Raw genomic sequence first — 26975 nt, forward strand, 5'->3', positions numbered from 1 at the left:
TGACTTGTTTAATTTTCATGTCGAACTTCTAACTTAGTGGCTGTAAGTGGGTTATGATTAGGATTTCAAGTAATTCTGCAAAAATGGCCAAAAAAGCGAATTCCATACCCAACCTTTAACCTTGTGTTTTACACTTCCTTGGCTTTTTTGAGTCTTAATGTGCTCTGGTGACTTAGGTAGTTTTGACTGGGGTCCAGCAGGAGTACATTGATCGGGCTCCGCTCGCAGCTTCACCTTAGCCCATAAGGCGAATCCTAGACGGCGTAGCCTACATGAAATAGAACGATAGTTATGTTATTATAACTCTAGTTCTATGCTTGCAGGCGTAGCCGTCTAATTTCCCACCTGCTGTACCCTCCAAATGCTGAAAGAAAAGCGTGGAGGATGAGCGACGGTATACACCGCTTTATATAGACACGATACCGTGGGGAAATGTGGGCGGTGCCCACGCTGATAGGTGCATAGTGTGAATTTTCACAGGACAAGCCCATAAGGCGAAGCATAGACGGCTAAGCCTACAATCATAGAACTAGAGTTCTAGTTCTTATAATAACATAACTATAGTTTTCAAACGTTTGAAATTGCCTGGTTACCGAACCCCGAACCCTGATCGTTGACGCTCTGACTGTTTACCGTCATAGGCAGAGATGCCGGGGTTAACAGGAGAAAACCAGCGATGAATTCTCTCTCCACGCAAAAAAACAACAGGGTCTTGAGCTTTTGAAACTCGTGGTTACCTTGTCATAGTGACTCTACACAGGGCCGAACCCCGGCAGGGAAGTTCCCCTTTCCTACACATTTAGATAAATTCCCAGAAATGTTGTGCAATATTTTTGAGTGACAAGAAAAAACGGCGAGGGGGTGGGGGGGCTTCTTCTGCTTTTAATGTAACACCTGGTCAGTGCGTGTGCGGTAGCCTATGTTCCGAGGTCTATCGCACTTAGGCAGGCGTGAACTATCAGGCAGTTACGCAAAATAACTAACAGACAAGGAAAGGCATGCACGAGGCCTTTATGAACGTTCATTGGAATTGGCTAGTCATTGTTTATAGTTAGCAACATTAGCCTCCTTAGCAAACCAGCTCGAAAAACAACAAAACACCTCTTTACATTGTATTGCATGCACAGCAAGACCGTGCAATTCATAAATTGGTGACCGGAATAAAGTAGCAATGTAATCAAGTCTGTAAGAGCATTTAAAATCAACATTAAAATGACCAACGTGGTAGCCTAGAAATCTAGACGCCCCTAGCGGTAGAAAATTTAATTTGCAGCCAATATCTTTCCGATATGGGTCTGGCTTGCCAGGCTACCAACGTGGTACAAATACAAAGAAAACAAATCTCTTCACGGGCACAGCCATTTTTGTTGAGAGCGTCATCACTGCTCTCGGTCTACTCTCAGAATTCCGAGGGATGAAGACAAAAAGGGGAGTGCCTCTGAGAAATGTCACAAGAAAGCTGAGAGATTTCCCAATTTCCGACTCGGAAGGCATGCGTCCGAGGAATCTGGAACACACTATGAGCCCTGGGATGTCTTTCCCTCTCTCTCTGGGTCACAGTGGTGCTTGTACCAGAGCCAAGGTTTCACATCAATGTTAGCTTTTGGTGGGGGTCTCCAAAACAGATGCTAACAAGAGCGTGGGTGCGTGCCTGTAAACATTTTAACCCTTCTAGACAATGTATAAATGAATGTGTAACACTCTTTTGGATTAGCAGATTAAGAATTCTTTATGCAACAATATTCTGGGCCAGATTACTAGGTTCGACTACTGGAGCAAGATGGATAATTAATGAGACAACACTGTTTAGATTGACGACTTATTATTCAAAAGTTGTTTCTTTAAACAGTACAAAACAAACATAACCTTATACTTTATAAATCACATAAATCACATAAATGACATAACCTTGAGCCCAAGTAGGAAATAAAAGAGAATAAAAGAAAATGTAAAAGAGAATTATTAATCTCAATGAATTTCTTCCTGGTTAAATAAAGGATTGATTGAATGGCTTCAATGTGACCTATTGTCACATTGAAGCCAAAGGGTGTGGTGTGAGAGAAGTTTGAATGTGCTCAGACATGAGCACATTCCCTTCCTGGTGAGGGCCATTTCCTTCTCTGGGGATGATAAATAGCAGAGGTGCTCTCCATCTCGACTCACAAACCTGCAACTCCTCTCGTCCCTCGTTCAACAGCTGCATCATCTGTCATCCCAGGTGAGTCTCATACCTCAGGAAACACCTGCACTCGTAAAAATGACTGAAAACTTTAAGAAGACACTCATCTGATTATCCTTATTCTAAATTAAATGTATAGTGAAAGGGATGTGTTATAAAAAAATGTCGGCGTATGATTGATGATCGATTTACACTTCTATGGAAAAAGTTGAAAATCTGCCAAGATCCACGTATAGATCTTCGCAGAGCTGCCTGCATTTATGCTTGTACGTCACATTAACATTAACACAAGGGGGCATTATGGTGTTTCCATTCCCAATGTTCATGCTCCGAAGGGCAAATCCGAGTCGGCACTCTTGAAAAGATGTTAAGAAAGCAATATATTTGTGCGAATTCATTATTAGAAAGGATTCAAATGTAGCGTTTGGTGTGAAACTAATTCAACATCCGAAAACAGTGTTCCGTGCATACATATTATTCTTGTGTCTGGTTGCCTGATTCTGGACACTATGCTTGTTTCCTGCTTTTAAAACAGAAGGTCATTTGGAAATGATAATGTTCTGACTTGCATCTGCTTGAATCCAAATCATGTCCTCAGAAACATGAGTCGGAACTCTCTCAGCGCCAATCAGCAGCTCTTTAAAGGGGACTTCCTCATGAGTAACAACCAAGAGTACAAGGCTATCTTTCAGGTGAGAATAGATATAGAGAGGTAGTTACCATAATGTCACACAAATCTTTCACCTAAACAATAACTTATCTTCATGTCCACCAGTGTTGTTTTCGTCAGGCAAGACGAAAACGAAAATGACGTTGTCAGACCCCTTTTTTCCATGACGAAAATGAGACTAAGACGAACGTCACCAAAGCCATATAAAGACTAAAATGTGACGAAAAATGTAGACATTTTCGTCAGACGAGAACTAGACGAGACTAAATTGTTAGTGAGAGCATGTGAGCGGAGCGGAGCGTGGAGCGGGTGGTGGAGCGGAGCGGAAGAAATACGTTGGAGCGGGTTGGAGCGCAGAGCGGTTTTAAATTCAAAGGCCGGAGCGGGGATTTCACTCCGCTCCAGTCCGCTCTAGTCCGCTCCGTTTTTAACTGCTTCTAGCGGCTTACATGTAAGTGGTTCACGTAGAATAGAATGGGTTTCAATTGGAGCATCCAAGCAACCTGATTGGATAAAACGCGTCACGTGAGACCCTTCCACCCCCCCCCCCCCCCCCCCGCAACACTGGCTCGTGTGCTCGCGCGCAGCTGCGCCTGCACGCACACGGCACACACACACTCATACACTACAGAGAGAGGCTGGTGGACGAGTTTTCGTCGGACTAAAACTAGACTAAAACCTTTTGAGTTTTCGTCAGACTAAAACTAGACTAAAACTTTCAAAGATATAAATGACTAAAATGGGACTACAACTAAGAAGCATTTCGTCAAAAAGACTAAGACTAAAACTAAATCTAAAATGCCTGCCAAAAACAACACTGATGTCCACAGGACGATGGAAACTTTGTCATCTACAAATGGTCTCCGATCTGGGCCACCAACACTGAATGTGGCCCGGCTTTCAGAGTCATTATGCAAGAAGATTCAAACCTGGTCGTTTACACCAAAGAAGATGAGCCCGTCTGGGCCAGCAATTCAGCCGCTGCAAATTGCAATCAGGTTCGTCTGACCCTGACCAACAAAGGAGAACTGGTTACTTCCAAGAAAGGGGTGGAAACCTGGTCATCTAGTTGTCGCTAAGGAGTTTCAATTCAAACAGTGCTTTTATGCGGTCGATCGAGACATGTCACGCAGTGATTGGTGTTACATGAAATAAACATAATCATAACCGCTCACTGTGTGGCCCTTTTGTTTGTTATTTATGTTTATTTCATTTTCTAGTTTTAAGTGTTTACCATCAAACCGCTTACTCTTTTCGCTACAAACTTTGACCAGAGGCCTGTCGGTTTTCTTTCTGGTTGTTTATTAGTATTAATGACGTAATTATTATTTCTTCATCTTTATATAATTTTTCTGTCATATTTATTCAGTATTTTCTTTTTGACCTAGACTTAGACTTCTAGTTTTAGTGTTCACCATCAAACCGCTTACTCTTTTCACTACAAACTTTGACCACTTTGTGACCACTTTACAATAAGGGTCAATTAATTAACCTTTATTAAACATTTATTTGACAGTAAAAAGAATGAACTAATAATAGTTTAAAGTTCACTATTAGCGATTAATGATTTCTAATGGTGTCATGTTTAGTAATTATGTTCATGTTAACTCCTTTATACATTATCTAGTAGGGTTAAAAGGTTTGCAGGCACACGTACGCAACACACACACACACACACACACACACACACACACACACACACACACACACACACACACACACACACACACACACACACACACACACACACACAGGCTCTTTCCTAAAGTGAAGGCAGCAGCATTGCTAGAACACTTCCTTGCTAGTCGTGTCCTATGGAGATGAGGCTAGAGTCCTGCCCATGGGTGCTGCCTAGTGTTTATAGCGTTCATAGTTTGGAACGACTTGCTAGTGTGGAAGCGGTTCTGCCTCAGCTGGTTAATATAGCTCCAGTAAGATTTCAATATTTTATTTGTTGAAACTGTTATTGGCGACAGTAGTTTGTTTAAACACCACCTACGTACAAATTAAAAACAAATCAATCAATGCAAATTATAGCCTAACGTTGGAAAAACGTTTGAAAGAAGTCGCACAGGTACATTTTTAGCGTTTACATGATTAATCTATAAAAAGCAATACGGCACAAAATATTTCTGAAAATGTTCAAATAACTTCTGTAAGAGCCAATTTTAGTTTATTTTCAATTTGTAAAGGTGTGTTATTTTTATTGCTATATCTACATGTAAGGAAACGTTTCGTCTTTTCCATGGCATGTTTTATTGGATGAACATGTAAAAGCGAAAAGGATCATAACTTTGAGCATCTATTCTGTATTGGACCGGAGAACATGTACATTTGGATTACCTGATGTTTTTGTTTTTTGGATAAATAAACCCGTACAAGTTATCCTACCTCCTCGTGAGTTCTATATATTTTTTGCAATAAGATTGGATATGACACACGCGTCAAAGCATCGAATAACAACAACCTACAAGCTATATGGCCTTTAAAGGGGTAGTTCGGAATTTTGGACATAGGGCCTGATTCCCAAGTGAGCATTGGTATTCTATATCACTGGAGACAGTTTAACACATTTCATTCAGTCCTTCAATGGCGCGTTTCCACTGCAGGGTGCGGAACGGATCGGATCGCAAAGGTGCGGATCAGGTCGCGTTTCCACCGCCAAAAGTGGGCGTGACCCGGACTTTGCCGTACCCGTTCTGGCCTCGTTCTCGGGACTCCTCCGTTGGGGTACCGAAAACGAGACGAGACGCCTGAAAGGGTCCCGGAAAATTCTAGCTACACACCCCCTCCGTTGATTGGTCGACAGAATCATCACTTCCGGGTGACGCGGGGATAAAAACAAACAAACAGTAGCCTCGAGGTATTATTCTTTACAATTAACATGTCGCGTAAAACGCTTGCTTGGGCGAACAAGGAGGTGGAGACGTTCATCTGCATTCTTGGGGAGGAAGACGTTGTTTACGATGTTTACGTAGCTGCCGCGGTGATCGACATCCGGCCTACCACAAAGGGTACCCCCTACCGCACCTTTGCGATTGTCGGAGATTAATCGAGATTTAAAACACTTAGACTAATTCAAGAGAGAGAGAGAGAAATGAAAACGAGGGGTCCGGAGCAAGAATTGACAAAAGACTTTATCGTGCAGAAAAACAACAACGACAACAGCCTGAGTGGATCTATAGAGCCACTGCGGTTCACAGACTGCGGCGTCTTTTTATACACACAAACAGAGCAGCTTCTCCTTGAAGTGTCTGCCTCCATTCAGTCATAAATCCATCTTAACCTGAACAGTCAGCAATTGGTCAGCAAATGGTCAACAAAGATAGCCCAAAACACTAGGCTAAGGTCAGCATGCCTTATCCCCGTAGCGTCCTGCTCCTTTTAGGGGCCCAACCATCTGTTCTGAACCCAGACACCCAGGCCCCGTGTGTTTCTCCACTATTAGACACACAGACCTCATAATAATCATGGTTTACCATAGAATATACTCCTTAATTTCTACCACACATCCCCCCTTTTTTGTAAGATAAGATCACAACAAAAACATAACAGTCGTTTAGGCTATATTTTGCACTACATTTGATCATCATTAAAAACCTTTAAGCATGTTCAGGAATCTCAACCTGTATAATTCTCAGGATTTTAAACCTGTTTAAGGCAAAAAGATCTATCAAATGTAGAATACAAACTAGAATTCACACATAACATAGTATTTTCAGAATATATGACATAAAAATATGAAACTCAAAAAATGACATTTCAAAAAATAAGTAAAAAATAGAAATAAAAAATAAAAATAAATAAAAACTAAGATTGTCAACAAGCTTGCATAGATTTGGATAGCTCTGATTATCGTCATGTACCGGTATACTATATAAACGTGGGGGGTTTGGGCATTGTGGTTGTTGCTTCTGTTTGCAGCCACCAGCCCTGAAACCCATTAGTCCAATGTCCATTTGTTCAAACTGTCCGAAATGGTTGTGGTTCACATGGAGAGGTCGCCAGTTAAGAAAATAGGACCTCCTTCTGATGTCAGATTCTCACAGTTCGGTCTCCTCTCTAGATTCACTCCAATCTATCTCCCCATAGAGCATCCTCTCCCAGTCACCCGACTCCTCTAGGTTGTTCATCGCAAGTGTGAATGATCCATCTGGGGCAGTGTTATTTGGAATGAAGGTACAACCCATTTCACGTTATCCGACATAACAGTAAACACAAATTCATTAATTTGGTCTCGCGGTGGTATCTGAGCATATAAGACTATTTTCCCTTTCTTGTTGACTATTCCTGAGTGAGTTGGGGCCGGATTGTCCTGTGTTTCTCTTAGGCTTCCTTCAGTACCAGCCCCTGATTCCTGGCTCTTCCAGGTCTGTGTTGTCTCCGTGGTTTCATCCTTCCTCGGGGTCTGTGCTTGTGCCAGCGGAATCTGGCACAACCCGTAAAGGATCAGAAACAGGCTCCCCATTTTCAGCAACATCATGTTGCTGAATCTCTTGGCTCGACTGGATCTGGTCCTGGGGCGGCTGGTCAGCCCCAGGTGTGTCTGCGTCTGGCTCCTCCTCCTCACACTCATCCCTGGACTTGGGTTGAGCGGTTTTTGTGCAGTGGTTGAGATGATACCACGTGGCACTTCCTTCCACTTGGATGGCTGTTGGTGTTGCGTTGGTGACTTTGTATGGTCCTTCTCTCCTGGGCTAGTTCCACTTTCTCCTGAACATCCTGAGATACACTTGGTCACCTGGCTCCACCCCCCTTGGTGGCTCCTTCTCCAACTCTGGAACTCTGTCTTTCTCTTGTTGAAAAATAAGCCTGTGTATGCCAGTTAGTTGTCCCAAATAGCGTCTTAACTCAGTTTCCAATTGTTCCAATGGAGGTCCTTTGTGAGGCCCTCGAATGACAGGTGAAGGCATGGGTCGACCCGTAAGCATTTCATGCGGGGTTAGATGCGTCGCTCGGTTAGTTTTCATGCGATAACTCATTAGTGTCAGTCGTAGTGCATTAGTCCTTTAATTTAGTACACAAATTTAATTTTCTTAATCTTTGTCTTAAGCGTCCGATTCCTCTCTCCACCATACCTTGTGGTTTGAGGAATGTAGACACAGCCTAATCTTTGTTTGACATGCAGATGTTAAATCACTTGTTTGATTGTTTTCTGAATAAACGCTGCCCTGTCGCCTGAGCTAATTTGTGACGGAATTCTAAACCTTGGCATGACTTCTCTAGTCAGAACCTTGATTACCGTAACCGCACTTTGGTCTTCTGATGGGACTGCTTCTACCCATTTGTTGAACACTGTTTTTTCAAATATTTCACACTCATTTAGCTGGATGTCAATCATTGTTTGCAAGTATGGTGAAGAAAAACCTTGTTTTCAAATTTTTTACTAATTCTCCTCAATACCTCCCCCCTTGCGCAATGGTCAAAACCATGCACATTAAATGATAAGCAAATCTAAGAACGTCGTTGGTGCAACCAACGTCGAAACGTCTAACCTAAGCATCAGCAAACTGAAACCAATCTTTTGGGAAGGGAAATCGAAACCAGTATGTCCAAATCCTAAACCCAATATGGGTGGGTTTACCATCAGCCGCCTGAAACCACGCTGTTCCAAAGTCATGCACTAAACCGAAAAAACGTACATGCATTAGTGGCCTTCTATACCACAAAGGTAAAATAAAACGCGACATGCCCCGTTCCAAGACCACTTCTGCTGCCATAGCTGACATATCTGACTCCTGTTCCCCCTCCACCTTTCATCAGCCGGCTTTTCCTATGATGGTTGCAGTCCGTCACTCCATGATCAAGTGAGCCAGTGCTCACAGTGACTCTGCCAAGTAATCGTGACTGTGCCTGATTTAGGTTGTCCCGGGCTTCAAGGTGGGATCTTACCCGTCGTTGGCTAACCAGTCTTCCATACTGGCTTATTGCAGGATGCCGTACCTGGGATACGATCAATCCCCACCTATATGGTGGTATAGATCGCAAAGTGGAGGGATGGAGACAGAGTCTTCAGCCGCATCTGCCTTATGCAGCCATATGTGTGCGTCATGAATACACATCAGGGCGACTATAAAACAAAATATAATTTATCATAGTTAAAATTATTAAAGTGTTGCAGCAGCATTAGTGGCATTTGAAGGCAAACCCACTACTTCCGAATCCAATTTGACAACATAGCATGTATGACTCCTTCCCAGCAGATGTAGCGTCAATTCACCTACTGTCCTTTACTAGGGAGATGTGAAAGAAAACAAAAATCACAATATTAAAACTTGCATTTTCAATATTGGGCGACTCACTTCTCTCTTAACCGTTACTCAAAATCACAATTGTCTTCATAATCCTACCCGATTGCCCTTCACTATCTATTTAAATTGGACAACCTAATTAAACCTTTTATTCTACCTATTGCTTGCATTTAGTGTTTTCCATATTTTGATTCACTACTATACCAAACCCAAACCCTCTATGTTGATCTTAACTAGTTTATTGAACACTGAATTGATACATTGTTTCTATTTACTAATTAACCATATTGTTTTATCTGAAGTGTGCTTGGGTATTCCCTTGTGTACTCAGTCACTCGGAGTAGGAGAGGATTCTCCCCTACCTCGGCAGCCCCGACACACACACGAGAACAGGCTCGCACACACCCTTTCTTATTTTATTTTACTTATTTATTTTAAATGACATTTGTCATTGTGGATAACCTAAATTAGAAATTTGGATAACGTTTTATCATACTTATTTGGTCTAATTTTTAAGTATTGCCGATTGTTTTTTCTAAATTATAAGATCATTTTTAATAAATTGTCTATTACTTATCATAATCTCAAAGGAAATATTTTATTTGTGTTGTTATCTTGGCACCTAGACCTCGTCAGGTCCAAGCACCAAAATAACATCCACCTATCCACGCAGAGTCCATGGGTTGGGTCTGCTCCTCCTTTGATGAGTCACATTACCCTGGCGCCATTGAACCCATTGACTCCTGTGGAGTGTGGTGTGCAGACAATTTTTAACGCTAATTGCTCATGTTTTGGAGTCTAGATAATTATTCCTAAATCCTGTGATCACCATGTAATTTACTCAGGGACACATCAACACTCAGCTAGGAGAGATGGGGATCGAACCAGCAACCCTTTGGTTACTAGACAACTGCTCTACCTCCTGAGCTAAACGACCCCAGCCACCTCTCCGCTGATTTATTACCTCCGGGTCAGTCCGCATCCGCCCTTTTTGCTTTCTATACATTCCTCTCCCTTCTCCAAACACCTTCTCTCTCTGATCCAACCCGTTGTCTCACCAGTGCTCTGTGTACCAAGATGTAATGATATATACCACATGATATTCCGACGCGATGGAGAGTCTCCAAGAGCCACAGAATCACCAATCCCAGCGGTGGTTCTAGGTTTTTTCTAAAACAGTGGACATGGGTTACATACAGGAACCAATTACAGAGTACATCCAAACGCACAAATAATGTATTAGGCACAATGCAAATTCAATCTCTTTCTCTCTGTTGTCTCTCTGTCCAGCCCCCACCTGCGGGTTTTTTCATTACTTACGTTCCTTCTCTCCAACTTTCTTTACCTCTCTTTATCTACTTCCTTTGCTTTCACAAATCTCCATAACCATTTTCACTTTCAGTAATCCTTTCCTTTCTGGTTTATTCGTTTTTTGGACACTCTCCAAAACTAGATTTATTAATCTTAAAAAGGCCATCGAAAGATATGAATCTCTCCAAAGAAAATTCCAACCGAAAAGCCTTCTCCAATCTCATCGTCACTTCTCGTTGCCAATCTACACACTCTTCCTCTTCTCTGTCTCACTCTTCACAAATCACTTCATCTATCCCCTCTAACTTAACTCAATGCTAACTCTTTCTCACTCACTCACTCACTCACTCACTCACTCACTCACTCACTCACTCACTCACTCACTCACTCACTCACTCACTCACTCACTCACTCACTCACTCACTCACTCACATATACAACTTAAAATAGGAATTCACCGATTCTCATCCTTGGAGCTGTCATAGGCATTAACTGCGTGTGTTCCGAGAATCCTAAAGTTTTGGTGAATTTACCTGCCAGGGTGAGGTGAGAGGCATAATTTGGACCTACGCAAGTGTAAGTGGCTCCGGTGTGGGCCATCATTGGCGTGCCTCTATAATTTATCAGAACCTGCAGTATTGGTTCCTCATCAGCTTGTTTTGTGATTGCTACAAGCTGACCCTCCCCCTGTGGATTCTCTGGGCACCCCTAGTATCCCTGACCTAAAAAGGGACCCGCCTGTCCCTGGTCGCTGTTACCCTGTCCTTGCTGGGATGGAAGAGGGTTAGTCAAACAATTTCTCTTCATATGTCCTTCCATGTTGCACCCATAACATATTAAAGGACCTCTGCGTTGTCCTTGGGATCCTGGTTGTTGATTGTTTCTAAACTGTCCTCGGGGCCCCTGATTCTGTCTATTTTTATTTGTGGGGTTCCCATAATTATGGATGTGTACATGTGTAACAGGTGGAGTAGGTGACAGTTGGCTCTGAGGCTGTTGTACTGGGAGAGAAAATGCCAATCGTGGATATTGGTTTTGAAGTGCGCCCTGCTGGGCGGCTTGCGAAATTACAGCAGCTGGTTCTAAAACACCTGCCTGTCTTTCCTTATCTCTTTCCTTCCTTGTGAGATCTTCCAGCTGAAGCTGATATAGCTTCCTCTATACCTCTTTGCTTTGTTCCTGTATTCTTTGTTTATTCTGACGATATTCATCCACTGCATGAACTAAATGGCCATTAAAATTTCTATGAGATCCTGATGTAGACAGTCCAACCACATCCTCTAGCTTGGCTTTGATTTGGCTGGGAAGTGTCTCTATCACAGAATTTCTAAACATGACAGAGAACACCGGATGGATCTCAGGATCCTCATCCGTCTCCATGCGCCATCTGTCTACTTGGGCCTGCAGGTAGGATGCAGGGTTCTCTGTGTCACCAATGGGGAGACCTCTCATGTCTTTAGGATCCATGTGGACCGGGAACTCCCTCCTGAGTGTGGCCCACAACGCCCCTCTGTAATGATCAAGTGTAGTCCCATCATACATTCCATCCATTATGTCCAACCCTCCATTCCTCAGTACAGACTCCATTTTAGACAACCCCAATACTCTTGCCAACAGAGCTTTCAGGTCCCCCACTGCAATTAGCTTTCCCACTGTGAGCTCCTCAAATGTTCTAATCCATTTGGACGCCCCGTTAATTATGTTAGGGAGTTTAGAAATGACTCCCTCCAAGTCCTGTGAACCCCACGGTTGATAATGGACCTGTTGTCCGTTGACTAGAGTAGGATAATTTCCCGGAGAAGTTTCGGGTGCTTTTCCTTCTCTCTGTGATCTCCTTAGTTTCTCATCTAACTCGAGTGGTGTGGGGCTTACTGATGTACTGCAGCCAGGCTCCTCTGCCCCTTGTGTCCCACTAGACCACTCCTCCTTTCTTTTGTTCCGCTTCTTTAATTTCCTTTTAGCATTCTTAGTAATGTGTTTTACACATGGTTGTGATGACCCTTCACCAACATGTTCAATGTCATCCTCCTCCTCTCCTTCATTCTCGTTTTCACCCTCACTACAACAAATGTCAGCATTGTTACACTCTTCCCTTGTGATTATTTTTCTGGCCACTCGTTGTATTGCGCGCCACCTCTCTCCCTCCTTTTCGAACAAAGCTAGCACTAACCTTTCCCTGTCTTTCTTCGCTAAGGCCGTTTTTCCACTTCTGTTATCTATGTAATTCCTTATTACTACCTCCATGTCTCGATACATTATTGGATCAAAAGTCCCTCCCATGGGCCATATAGTACCTGCTGCTTCTGTCCTTTCTTCCCAATTCTCAGAGATCTTTTTCATCTCACCTTTGAGCAATAGACGGTCTCTACTCAAAATCTCTACCGCTGTTGGTGCCATTTTTAATTATTACTTTATTACTTTATTTATCTATTCTGAAGTACACTATTTATTAATAAAATTTATTTGAGTTTATTCTACTAGTTATTTTCTATACTTTACTATCTCTAAGTTACAAATGTGAACTCTTCCCAAGCGCTCGTCTCCCTCCTGAAGATTGGAATGTGGCCCCCACCCTTCACTGCTATCTTTAACCCTGGCCTGCAGGCTCCTGCTCGTCCCCTGTGTGTTTGCTCGTGCACGTGCAGTTAGAGTCAGCGCGATGAAGTTTAAGTCAAAGAAGATTTACACATTTATTCAGTACTTCAACAAATTAACTATTTTCTATCCGTCTAATTTATTTATGATTATCAACTATTTTAAACAAATTAACTATTCTCTGTCCGCCTAATTTATTTATGACAGAATCAACAACAAAAAAATTAACCGGGTCGTAAAAACCTCCGAGGTAACTTAATCCTAACACGACTTAAATACAGACAATAAGCCGGTTCATACAATTTCTTTATCTTAGATTGAAAAATGTCCGAATTGTTTGTAATTAATTACAAAGAAAAAGTCGACCGAGTGCCGAAACTGGCCTTTTGATTAAAACATGAACAGTCGGATGGATAATGAATCAACCAGAATTTCAAACAAGAATGATTGCCACAAAGCACCAAGATCAGAATTAAAGACTGGCCCCACCTCCAGATCTAATATCTGCAGCTTAATTGAATCACGTTTAGGGCATTAAACCCATACAAACGATGCTTCGCACAACTAGTCTATTCCTTCAAAATAATGGCTAATCACATACACACTCGACCAGATCACGAACAAACAAGAAACTCCTCAAAATACCAACTCATGCGGTACTCCAACCAAGAAACGTATCTATTCCAAAGTGCGAGAAGCCCGTTTTCTCAAGATACCAAGACCGGAATTAGAAATCCCCCCTTTTCTGCAGTCCAACTGGTCCAAGCAAAGAATCTAAAATTCACCCGTCGGTATCCCACGGAAGCCCTTCTAAAATAAAAATGAATTCATCAACGGCAATGAATTCCAACCCAGCTTTCTGGGATACTCTCAGTCATCCAACAGGTAGGCCTACTTCAACCGACCTGCGGACCTGCACTGTCCTTCCTTCTTCCAGAAGACAGCCACAGGACTTTACAGAAAGCCTATTTAAACAAAACACTGCACTGTCCTTCCTTCCTTCAGAAGACAGCCACAGGACTTTACAGAAGGCCTATTTAAACAAAACACCTAAACACCAAATATCAACAACTCTTATCAAAAATAGGGAGCCACAAAGCGTCTTGGTTATTTAGAACCACAGAACGCGTTATGGCATATGTGCGCGCACGTCAATCTCTCCCGGAGCCCCCGTATCTCTCACTCGCTCATTTATCTATAATTTTGGTTCGTTTGATCGAAGAGACACTTTACCTGCTGCTCGGCGTTCAGACGGGGCAAGAACAGATCAAACGACTCTATCCTATATATGGCAAGACAACTTACCCTTGAGCTCTGGTCGTATGATCCGTTCGCGTCCCGTCCTCTGGCCCGGCAGCTGACGAGTCCCTATTTCCTCCTGGTCGTGACGCCAATTATGTCGGAGATTAATCGAGATTTAAAACACTTAGACTAATTCAAGAGAGAGAGAGAAATGAAAACGAGGGGTCCGGAGCAAGAATTTACAAAAGACTTTATCGTGCAGAAAAACAACAACGACAACAGCCTGAGTGGATCTATAGAGTCACTGCGGTTCACAGACTGCGGCGTCTTTTTATACACACAAACAGAGCAGCTTCTCCTTGAAGTGTCTGCCTCCATTCAGTCATAAATCCATCTTAACCTGAACAGTCAGCAATTGGTCAGCAAATGGTCAACAAAGATAGCCCAAAACACTAGGCTAAGGTCAGCATGCCTTATCCCCGTAGCGTCCTGCTCCTTTTAGGGGCCCAACCATCTGTTCTGAACCCAGACACCCAGGCCCCGTGTGTTTCTCCACTATTAGACACACAGACCTCATAATAATCATGGTTTTGTTGGGAAAAATAACCTGCTGAGTACATCACATGTACATTATAAATATAGCTAACTCCTACCCTAGCCTGATGAGCACATCACATGGACACATTATAATATAGTCAACTCTTGCTCTAACCCAACAACACAAACATGATAATATATAGTCAGGTCAAGGCCGGAGCTGAAGGCCCCATCTCCCAGGCAGGCAGATGGTGGACACTCAGACAATGCACCAGTATCATCTCCAGAACGGGAGAGCCACATTAATTTATCACACAGGAGACATATTGAGAGCTCTTCCCCGTTAGGAGGAACCAAGAGATACCTCTGCCCACACCAGGGGCCTGAGAGCCACATTAAATTATCACACACGAGACATTTCAGGGGGGCACTCCCCGTTTTAATTTATCACACCGGAGACACGAGGAACTCTCCCCGTTACGAAGCTCTCTCAGGGCCTGGGAGCCAAAACACACAGAACCGCACACACCTCAAACGCACACACCTCATCGAGAGGAGGATACAGCATAAGACTGCATCACACAGGGACTCTTCACCTTCTTCTGAAGCAGACCTTCCACGGAGGCGAAGCTCCGGACGAACCATCAGCGCTGATTAGGGACTTAGACATATTCGATCTCTCACGCTTTATGACTTAATGACTTAATTACTTAATAAATCCAAGGTCCTCGTGCCGATAGACTTTATTACCTCTCCGTCTCATTTTATCTGGTCCAGTAGCTAGACAGACCGTTTTTCCCCTCAGTTTACCATAGAATATACTCCTTAATTTCTACCACACGATCCGATCCGTTCCGCACCCTGCAGTGGAAACGCGGCACTAGTTGCAGAGTTCGCTCGTGCTAGGCTAGCGCACGGCAACGGGCAATGCTAGCCTGCTATTAAAAACAGTCTTACCCACTCCACAGTACACCCGAGGTAAATCAATTATAACGCCAGACTATAGATTTAAATGTCTGTGTTGATAGAATAATGTTAGAAATAAAACTAACCTTGCATCGCATGAATCATCGAGGGACTACTTTCTCAGCAGAAGCGGAATTCTACTATGCGCTGGTTAGGTTTGTAACCGAATCACGACAGAAGAACGTAAGCGTGGGACAGAAGCGCAATTGAACAACTAGGCAACATGATGGTTCAGTGTGCTTTTAGAAATTGTAGAAATAAACGGTACAGATGGGCACCACAAAGTTTCCACCAATTTCCAGTGCGAGATCCAGAAAGGACTCAACTGTGGCTTGTTGCTGCTGGCTTGGACATCAAAACACCGGCTCGAACATGTATGGTTCGTTGGATACAACAAATTCCTCATAATCGTCTTCAAAAGCAGATGCATCGCTAACTCCTCCAAACGTGGGCGTATCTTGTTAATTGAATACGCTTATAGAATTCCTTCGTTCACTGTAGCCTACTCTGCGTTTGTAGCAATGACAGCGGCAGGTAACCTAGGTATCAGTCCGCCGCTGCCGTAGCCTACGTACAGGAATATAAACACTGCTGCTGAGACCTCGCAATTCCCTCAAAATGCAATGCAATGCAAGGTTGGTTTTATTTCTAACATTATTCTATAAACAGACATTTAGATTTATAGTCTGTCGTTATAATTGATTTACCTCGGGTGTACTGTGGAGTGGGTAAGACTGTTTTAATAGCAGGCTAGCATTGCCCGTTGACGTGCGCTAGCCTAGCACGAGCAAACTCTGCAACTAGAAGGACTGTATGAAATGTGTTGAAAACTGTCTCCAGTGATATAGAATACCAATGCTCACTTGGGAATCAGGCCCTATGTCCAAAATTCCGAACTACCCCTTTAAGCAAAAAACAGCTTTAGAATTAAAGGAGGCTCAGCTCAAAGCAGAGCAAGAGGAGTTGAAAATTAAAACGGCTTTGGCTATGTCTAATGCTAAAATCAAGATTTATGAAGAATATGACGTCCAGGAAAAAGGTGATATCACATACGAGTATGCAGTTGCCGCCAACACGCCATGCACTCCTGCAGAGCAGCAAGCAGAAAATAGTTCCCCAGCCAAAACATTGGATGTAAAGCTGCCAGTCAAGTCCTATGCTTTCGCTAGGAGGAGCTAGACCAAAGTTGCTAAAGGCGGACAATACTTACCAATCAGCCAGCGGGTTTCCTCAGTAACAAAGTAGCGCTGCAAATGACATCTGCAACGTCATGAAGCAGCAGAACGATATCACAGAGCTGCTTGTTTAATGTTCAGAAACGCTTGAAAAGTCAGCAGTTGGCTTGTTTGCCACAGCGGGATGTTCCTGTGTTCAGTGGCGACCCACTTGACTTCAGATCGTTTCTGAAGGCGTTTCAGCACACAGTGGACTCAAGAGCTGACAACAGTGCAGGTAAATTGTACTTTTTAGAACAATATACAAAAGGTGAGCCGCAACACCTCGTAAAGGGCTGTCAGCACATGCCTGCTGACCATGGTTACCAGCAAGCCATGGACCTGTTGGAGGATCACTATGGCAACCCATTGAAAATCGCCACTGTGCTATTGGAAAAGGTGTTTGAGGGTGCACTCACAGTGCTCACAGTGCTCAAATCTGCCAGTGTGAGTGTAGCCAGTCTGGCCAGGCCAGGCTAACTTTGCCACTTGGGAGAGGTGTGCTGCTACGGTACAGGCCGCCACGGTACAGATGCTAATGAGCCGACACGCCCACACGCACGGCTACGCAACCTGAGCTGGATGACGTATAGTCCATGCGACGACCATGGACATAATAAAGGCGACGAGACTTCTTTCCCATTAAACGGTAAACATGGCGTCAAGAGGTTCAACTGTTGGTTCACGTTGGTCCCATAGAGAAGTCGAGTGTCTGTTAGCCATTTGGGCATTTCGGCTCCAAATAAGCAACAGACTCAGCAAAGTGCGAACTGTGTTCTCTGTGTTGTTGTCCATTGTTGTTCTCTGCACGGACCATAATCTTTATTATGGTCCGTGCAGCGGACGCTTGGTGATGACGTGTGACGACTTGATGACGTATGTACAAGAGCCTACCGTGGCCAGGCCACAGTTGCGACGGCCAACAGCCACGGCCAGATGGCCTAGTGTGAGTGCAGGCCAGAGAACAATGGGGCCAGTTGAGCACGGTTAGGTGTGAAAACGGCCAACGGCCACGGCCAGATGGCCTATTGTGAGTGCACCCAGAGGTAGCAAAGGCACTCAACAACTTTTCAGTTTTCCTTCTGAGTTGTCGTCACGCCTTGCAGGATGTGGATTATATGGATGAGTTTGATAATCCCACAAACATGAGAGTTATCATCTATAGGATGTAGGGCTGGGCGATATATCGATATTTGAAATATATCGACATATTTTCAAACGCGATATGGAACGAGACCATATCGTCAACATCGATATAATTTAATTTGCGTTGAAATAACAGCACATTTGTTCCAAATAACAGCAGTTTTGAACCGCACCTCCCGCCTCCTATTTTGTAACTCTGCTTATGTCTCTCCCGCGCTGCCTGAGCCCCCCCCCTGCACTCACGTCAAATCGCGAAACATGGAGCCGGCCGGCAAGAGCGGCCCAGAGGAGCTTGTTTGTAAGCGAAAGACCAACGGCTCAATCGTATGGAAATGGTTTGGATACAAGGTTTCTGACGAATTACAAAATCACGTCATTTGTAAAGAGTGCTTAAAAACGGTCGCAACCAAAGGGTAGAGGACGACCAACCTCTTCCATCACCTGCAGCAGCACCACAAGGCGCAATATGAAGAGTGCACAAAAATGCGTGCAGCTAGCCAAAATGTTAATCCGTCACGCAGAACCCCGCATCAAATGTCTATTAAAGCTTCGTTTTCAAATGCTGTACCATACGATCGCTCAAGCGAGAGGTGTCGGGATATCACTCGGTCGGTGGCATACCACATCGCCAAAGACATGGTGCCTATATCGACCGTAGAGAAGCCTGGCTTCATTAAAATGCTTTCTAAGCTGGATCCGAGATACACCTTGCCAAGTCGGCACTATTTGGCGAGAGAGGCCCTTCCAGCGATGTACAACGAAGTCAAAGACCGCATAATTTCTCAGATCGCAAAAGTCACAACCTACGCCCTCACCACAGATATGTGGTCCAGTAGGACATGCAAGCCCTATATGTGCGTTACGGTTCATTACATCGCCGAGGACTGGGAGCTGAGAAGTGCATGCCTGCAATCTAGCTATTTCCCGCAAGATCACACCGGGGAGCACATCGCTGAAGCGCTGAAGAGACCGTTTCAAGCTGGGGTCTCAAGCCATCGGGACTGGTGGCAGTGACTACAGACAACGGGAGCAACGTTGTAAAGGCTATCGAATTGGCGGAGTGGAGGAGGATGCAGTGCTTCGGCCATCGACTGCATCTTGCTATTGGTGAGTGTATGAGAATTCTAACGGTTAAATACATTCCAATTTGCATAATTTAAACACTATTCAACCTCTCAACATTGTATATGGCAGTCTATAGGTTTATGGCAGCACATGATTTGAATTATTTTCTTAAAATATGGCCTTATAAGTATACTGTTACATATTCTTTATATTTATATGCCATATTTATCATTAACACTAATAATAAATATATAACACTATATAATAAATATAGAATGAAATAAAGTTCAGAGGTTCTCATTTCTGTATCAGATTAAAAACTATGACTTATAATATCATACATATAGAATAAATTAAAGTTCATAGGTTCTCATTTCTGTATCAGATTAAAAACTATGACTTATAATATCATACAATAGACATTTATTTAAAATGTGCTTTGACTTTGTGTCAGGACACGCTATGGAGGACCCACGCATCACCCGTGCAATTTCCATCTGCAAAAAAGTAGTAAGCGGCTTCTCCTACAGTTGGAAGAGGAGAAGAGGCCTGGGTGAAGCACAGCAACAACTCGGTCTGCCATCTCATCAGCTGATCACTGAGTCAGCTACTCGTTGGGGCTCAAGGTTGGGGATGATTGAGAGGGTCCTGGAACAAGAGAGGGCTCTTTCCAAAGTGCTATCCTCAGACAAGAAATCCCGACCTCTTGTTTTTACCTGGCAAGATGTGGAAGTCATGGAGTCAGTGAAGAAGGCCCTGAAACCACTTCAGGACTTCACTGATGCCCTGTCTGGAGAGGAGTACGTCACCCTCTCCTATGTGAGGCCAGTGCTACACTTGCTGAACACAAGTCTCCTGGCACCTGAGGAGGAAGAGACGGAGTTGTGCAAGTCCATCAAGGCTCACATTTTGGAGTACCTGAATATTAAATATTCAGAGCAGAAAACCAGTGACCTGTTGGACATTGCCTCCCTACTGGATCCCCGATTCAGGGCGAGTTACATCGCCAAAGAGAGGCTTGAAGGGCTGAAATGCACAGCAGTCCAAGAAGCAGAGGCTTTGCTCCGTGATCAGGGTGGCACTTCACATGAGCTGCCTGGCCCAGCAGCTGAGCCTCAGCTTGATGAGCCACCAGCCAAGAAGAGGAAAACCCTGTCCAGCTTCTTCAAGAAGTCCACACCGTCTTGCACCACCACTGTCACAACAAGGGAGGCTGTTGAAAATGAGTTCTCCAGCTACCTTACGGCAGCCTGCATTGACAGTGAGGCCAACCCTCTCCAGTGGTGGAAAGACCATGAGGTGGCCTTTCCAGTTGCCTGGCAAAAAAATACCTCTGTGTGCCAGCCACCAGCTCCCCCTCTGAAAGGGTTTTTAGTTGTAGTGGGAACATTGTCACCTGTCATAGGGCATCGCTAAACCCTGACACCGTGGAGAGGCTTGTTTTCCTAGCCAGAAATCTGGAGTAGGCTAACTGCTGGCCTGGCCCGACCCATGTGATTTGTTCTTTGAGTTTTGCACAAATTTGAGATACATTGTTCTAGTTGTATTCTCTTGGTTTCTGTAATCAGTTAACATGCTGTTTGTTTAAAAAAAAAGAATTTTATTGAACCTATTAATGACATTTGCACTTTCCAGAGATGCACTATGCATATTGTTCTGTTTTTGTTATCCAATAACCTGTTATTTTTTTTAAGAATGGGGCCTAATTTAAACATTTGTTTACATTTCAGAGATTTCTGTGTTTATGTTTTAAGTTACATTTAATTCAATTAAACATCATACAACTGTGTACAACGTGCACAGTGAATGCATTTTTCCCCAAATCATTGCGGACTCCCGCTCCATGTCGCGATTCAATTCTGTGCATAATATTACGGAGGCTCACACAGCTTTTGGCCGTGATATTATAATGTTCTCAAATACGAGGCGGAGGCAGTGACTAGTCCACGGTGTATTCAACCATCAAACTGTATTCAATTCTGAACGGTAGGAATAATGGTAAATCCAAACGTTAGGTAGGTATAGTAATAACGGTAACTCCACAGTAACTAACTTCAAGGTTTCTCACTCCGCGAGACCCAAACATAAAACGTAAACAAGTAACCTAGCCACGCCCCCCCACGCAGTCGTTACGATTCATAATAGCGGAGGCAGTGTCTAGTTCATGTTTTATTCAACAATCAAACTGTATTTAATTCCGAACGGTAGGAATAATAATGTTAAATCGGCGTGCGGTGCCCAGAGAACGTGCGCGCGCATGCGCACGCGCGACCCGTCCCGTCCACAAATATCGATATTTATCTTATATCGATATTCTGCTTGAAGATATCGAGATATGACTTTTGGTCAGGCCCGGTTCTAGAACAGAATGCCTTGGGGTGCATCTGAGATTACAGGGGGTGCACCAGTAGGCTACTGTAACCTGCGTTGTGTTTTGTTTCCTTCAAGCATTGGACTCGGACGCTCAGCATTGGGTGCAGCGGTTTTATTGCCTGCACAATGGGTCAGCAACATAAAGGACAGGTTTAGAGCATTTCCTGGTCCGCCTGCAGCAGTTACCGTCTTTTCTGCTCTATAATTTATTATATATATTTACAACAGTTGCGCTAAACAGCGCGCATAAACAGGTGATCCCTCCCCTCATGTGGCGACCAGCGGTATTGCATGTAAAAATGGCGGGACCGGCTAGATTTTGAATGCTAGCATTGAATGCTAGCAACGCCACAAGTGGGATTATAAACATACATTTAACTAAAACAACCTATCGGTTACCTGCACAATGGGTCAGCAACATAAAGGACAGGTTTAGAGCATTTCCTGGTCCGCCTAGACAAAATACATACAATATTACAAATGCAACCGAAAATCAAAACTCAAATAAAAGAAACAATACAATGCCAAATATATGAAGAGTGTATTAAACAACCGTCTACACTAGATAAGTGACAATGATATTGATATTACTGAATCAATGAATTACTTTAATAAAACTTTCATGCGGACACGTTTTATGCTCAACCTACCTGCAGCAGTTACCGTCTTTTCTGCTGCAGGATATCCGGAATACAACATTAACAACATATCAAAATAAAAGTCTTGACCCAATGATACAGGATTTAACTATACACATACTCATTTTATTTGTTCCGTTACACTACTATACTAAAACCAGCTACCCAGCTTCAGTTCAGACTTCGCTTTTTTACACACAGGCTTTTCCTACCATAGACAAGCACTTCTGCGTAGTTCTACTGACATGTTGGGACAACAAACAATTACTGTGCTTAAAAGATGGTATCATATCATGTCTTGTGATGTGGAGAACATTTCAGCTGCAACATTAGCTTATTGATATCTTAGATAGCTTCGAATATGAGATAGGTTTTTGAGGTGTAAAAAAGAACAGAATTCTACACAAAAAAGAAAACATGTGACTGCAATTCAAAAATAACGATTATTTTTTTTATAAATTGTGGCAGGATATTTGACATAACAAATAATTGTACATTGCCACTTATAAATAAAACAGATTTTAGCTGAACAAGGAAAGAACACTTTCAGACTTTGAACTTTGAACAAAAAGTAATCAGTATAATACTGTAACGACCTCGCCGGTGACATAATCATGTCGAGTCATTAGTAATTGATCGTAGTTTTTAATCAACCAAAACCAGGTCACTGAAAAACCCGTAACAATGTAAACAACCACAGAAAACCGACACACAAACAAACCCCCGGTTACCCCGGCAACACGGTCTCACTCGCGTGCAGGCCCCCACCCTGATTGACAATAAGAACATTACAATACATGCACATAGAACAACTGGCATAACGGACAATGAAATACAATGCAACACATAACACACAAACTATTTAATTGTCCCAGGGTCGCTACATTGCCTCCCCCCTTCAAAGTTCCTCGTCCTCGAGGGAACAAACAAAGTCCCGGAAGCGACCCGGCGCTCTCCTCTCCCTACGAGGCCGCGTTGGGGCCACGGGGGGCTGGGGAGAAGCGCCTGGGGGCAAGAGGGGCCCACGAGTGTCAGGCCCGGGGGCGGGCAGGGGGAAAGGGAGGGGCGGGGCTGGGGGCCAAGTTGCTGACTGTGGTGATCGACAGGGAGGGGAGACAAGGATAGGGTTAGGTGAGGACCCAGGGCCAGAACACTGAGGTGTGCGTGTCCGGGGCCCATTCGCACCGGTGCGGGGAGCTGCAGGGCTCGCTGGAGCAGGTTGAGGGGTGGCGGTGCCTCGATAAGGGGCCAACCGGTCTCTGTGGAGAGCCACCCTCCTTCCCCGAGGTGGTAGCTGGACCCTGTACACCACCTCCCCCATCCTCTCAAGGACCCTGCATGGCCCGATCCACTCGCTATCGAGCTTTGGGCATCTTCCCTTCTTTGCGGGCTGTAGGTCCAGACCAGCTCCCCAGCCTCAAAGTGCCTGCCACGAGAACGCACATCATAGTTCCTTTTCTGCCTCACCCCTGCGCTCAGCAGCTGTCCCCTGGCGAAGGAGTGAGCCGTCTCAAGGCGGTCCTGGAGTCTCCTGGCATACTCTGGGCCGGGAGGAACAGGGGGAGAATCGGGCGGCCGGCCAAACGCCAGGTCAGCTGGGGTGCGAAGCTCCCTGCCCAACATCAGCAGAGCAGGTGTGCAGGACGTCGACTCCTGGACAGCTGACCTGTATGCCATGAGCACCAGAGGCAGATGATTGTCCCAATCCCGCTGATGCTCAGCCGAGACAATGGCCAGCTGCTGCTCCATACAGCGATGAAATCGCTCCACCAAGCCGTCACTCTGTGGGTGCAGGGGGGTAGTACGGGTCTTCTGCATGTCCAGCCTGCTACATAAAGCCGCAAAGACACGGGATTCAAAATTTCTCCCCTGGTCACTGTGGATGGACTCCGCTGCCCCAAAACGGCTAATCATCCCCCCGACCAAAGCGTCCGCTATGGTCTCCGCCCCCTGGTCAGGCAGAGCGTACGCCTCCGGCCACTTGGTAAAATAGTCCATGGCCGTGAGGACATACTTGTTCCCCCTCTCTGTGCAGGGTAGCGGGCCCACCACATCCACCCCAACCCTCTCCATAGGGAACCCCACAGGGAACTGCTGTAGCTGGGCATGGGACCTTTCCGTGGGGCCTTTGCGGGCTGTGCAGCCATCACAGCGGCGACAGAAGTCCTCGACGTCCCTCTTGTGCTGCCCCCAGTAGAAGCCAAGGCGGAGGCGACGCAGGGTCTTTGTCACCCCAAAGTGACCTGAGCCCACGGCACCATGGACCGCTTGAAGCACTTCCCCACGCAGAGAGTGAGGCACCACCACCTGCCACCTCACCTCTCCGGTGGCGGGTTCCTTCCAGGCCCGCTGAAGCACGCCATCCCACAGTCGCAGGGCCTCGTACTTAGCCCACAGTCCCTTGGTGACCAGGGAGAGAACGGACACTTCTTCCCATGGGGGCCGCCGCTGTTGGTCCAACCACTGGAGCACTGGTCGAAGGTCTGCGTCCTCCTCCTGCTGCCGTCTCCATCCTGCGGTGTCGACCTCCCGGAGCTCACAGCAGACTGGGGACGCCACCTCCACCGCAGAACATCCCTCCTCCTGGCTGCACAGCTCCTTCTCACGGCTCTCCCTCCTTTCACAGTTGCGGCAGCCATCCTGACTGCAGGGGCGTCGGGAGAGGGCGTCTGCATTAGCATGGCGTACCCCTGCCCTGTGCACCACACTGAAGCTGTAGGACTGCAGCTCCTCGATCCACCGTGCGACCTGCCCTTCTGGCTCCTTGAAAGACATGAGCCACTGGAGCGCGGAGTGGTCGGTCCTTACAGTGAAGTGACGGCCACAGAGGTAATATTTGAAGTGGCGTACAGCTCTAACGATGGCCAGCAGCTCGCGGCGAGTGACGCAGTAGCGGCGTTCAGCTTTGTTAAATGTCCTGCTGTAATACGCCACCACCCGCTCCCCTTCCGGCCCCTCCTGTGCCAGCACGGCGCCATTGCCAACGTTACTAGCGTCCGTGTCCAGGATGAAGGGCAGGGCAGGGTCAGGAGGGGAGAGCACCGGGGCTTTGGTGAGAGCTCCCTTGAGTGTCTCGAAAGCAGACTGGCAATCCTCTGCCCACACAAACTCCCTGTCCTTCTGTAGCAGGCGGAACAGGGGAGCGGCCACACAGGAGAAGCCCCTCACAAAGCGTCTGTAGTAAGACGCCAGTCCGAGGAAGCTTTTCAGCTGTCTGGTGTCAGTGGGGGTGGGCCAGTCCTGGACAGCTTGCACTTTGTCCTCCATGGTGCTAATGCCTTCTTCCCCCACCCTGTGCCCAAGGAAAGTCACCTCTCTCCTCAGGAAATGGCACTTATCAGGATGGAGCTTCAAGCCCGCCGCAGCTACTCTCTCCAGAACCTGACGCAGCGAGGCAAGTGCTGTCTCGAAGGAGCCCCCGTGTGCCAGTATATCATCCAGGTAGACGATACACTGCTGCCGGGGGATGCCGGCGAGCACTCTGTCCATCAGCCTCTCGAAGGTCGCAGGTGCATTGCAGAGGCCGAAAGGGAGGACCCGAAACTGCCACAGTCCTCTGCTAGTGCAGAATGCAGTCTTGGGTCTGGCGTCAGGGGCGAGAGGGCACTGGAAGTAGCCAGAGCGGAGATCGAGTGAGGAGAACCAGGACGACCCAGCTACGACATCTAAGGCCTCATCAATGCGTGGGATGGGGTAGGAGTCCTTCTTCGTCACTGCGTTAAGTGGCCTGTAGTCGACACAGAATCTTCACTTACCCCCCTTCTTAGGCACCATCACCACGGCTGCTGCCCAGGGACTATCTGAGGGCTCTATGAGGCCTGCCTGCTGCATCTCCCACAGCGCCTGGTCCGCAGCCTCCTGGCGGGCCAAGGGCAGGCGACGCGGGCGCATTCTGATGGGCCTGGCATCCCCAGTGTCGATCTCATGCTGCACCAGGTGCGTCTGACCCACATCGCTCTCGTTCAAGGCAAAGCTGTCCTTAAACTCTGCCAGTAGTAGCCACAGCTGCTCCTGCTGTTGAGGGTCTAGTCCATCACAGTGCCCCTGCCAAATTGCCCAGCACAGTCTCCTCACCTGTCTGAGGAAGCTGGGCAGGGCAGGGGAAGGGGCCCAGGCTCATGGGGTGGGGTGCTGGGGTGGCAAGGGAGTAGTCTGTAGGAGCCGAAACATTGACACAAGGGGGTGGGAGGGAGGGGGAAGGGTTGCAGGAGGAGGACTGAGACAATGGACAGGGATCGGGAAGACAGGGTGGTTGGAAGGTCTTTGCAAGGGGGTGAAGGGGGCCGGTGACGTGTGACTGTTCCATCTGAGCTGTTGGTGGGGGGCGAATGTAGGAGGTGTTTGGCGGGGCCATATAGACTGTGGGCCCTCCTTGGAAGCCAATCGCCCCCCTCTCAAGGTCCAGCTGGCAGCCAGTGCACCGCAGGAAGTCCAACCCTAGGATACAGGGGTCCTGCACAGCTGCTACCCACACTGGGTGGAGGACAGTCTTTCCCCCTACGCAGATGGACAACAACCCCTTCCCTTTCATGGGAGCCCTCTCCCCCGTGACTGTGCGGAGCTGCACGGTTGTAGGTTGGAGTACCGTCCAGGTCGGCAAAATGTCTGGCCTCACCAGGGTCACAGTAGACCCCGTATCGACTAAAGCCAAACAGGCCACCCCCTCAACAGTGACAGGAACATGACAAAAGTCCCCCGCCCAGGTCCGCCCCACCACGACAACAGGCTCCGGGATGTTGTCGTCTGCTTCTGGGGGGGGTGTAGCTCCGCCCCCCCGGCTGTGATGAT

The 26975-nt window shown here is 45.9% G+C and overlaps 1 protein-coding gene across 1 annotated transcript; it reads left to right on the top strand.

Moving 5' to 3' along the window:
• Positions 1-2098: 2098 nt before the first annotated feature.
• On the top strand, positions 2099-4035 carry LOC132457782 (B-type lectin plumieribetin-like). The gene is made up of 3 exons (XM_060052130.1): positions 2099-2218; positions 2778-2871; positions 3680-4035. The coding sequence occupies exons 1-3, from the start codon at positions 2127-2129 to the stop codon at positions 3926-3928; spliced, it is 435 nt and encodes a 144-aa protein (XP_059908113.1). The 5' UTR covers positions 2099-2126; the 3' UTR covers positions 3929-4035.
• The last annotated feature ends 22940 nt before the right edge of the window (positions 4036-26975 follow it).

This window comes from Gadus macrocephalus, chromosome 1, assembly GCF_031168955.1.
Source record: "Gadus macrocephalus chromosome 1, ASM3116895v1".
NCBI classification, from domain to species: Eukaryota; Metazoa; Chordata; class Actinopteri; order Gadiformes; family Gadidae; genus Gadus; species Gadus macrocephalus.

Coding starts and splice junctions, on each gene's coding strand:
- LOC132457782 (XM_060052130.1), top strand. CDS start 2,127: ATGATAAATAGCAGAGGTGCTCTCCATCTCGACTCACAAACCTGCAAC. Junction 2,219..2,777: donor TGCATCATCTGTCATCCCAG/GTGAGTCTCATA, acceptor TCATGTCCTCAG/AAACATGAGTCGGAACTCTC. Junction 2,872..3,679: donor AGTACAAGGCTATCTTTCAG/GTGAGAATAGAT, acceptor TGATGTCCACAG/GACGATGGAAACTTTGTCAT.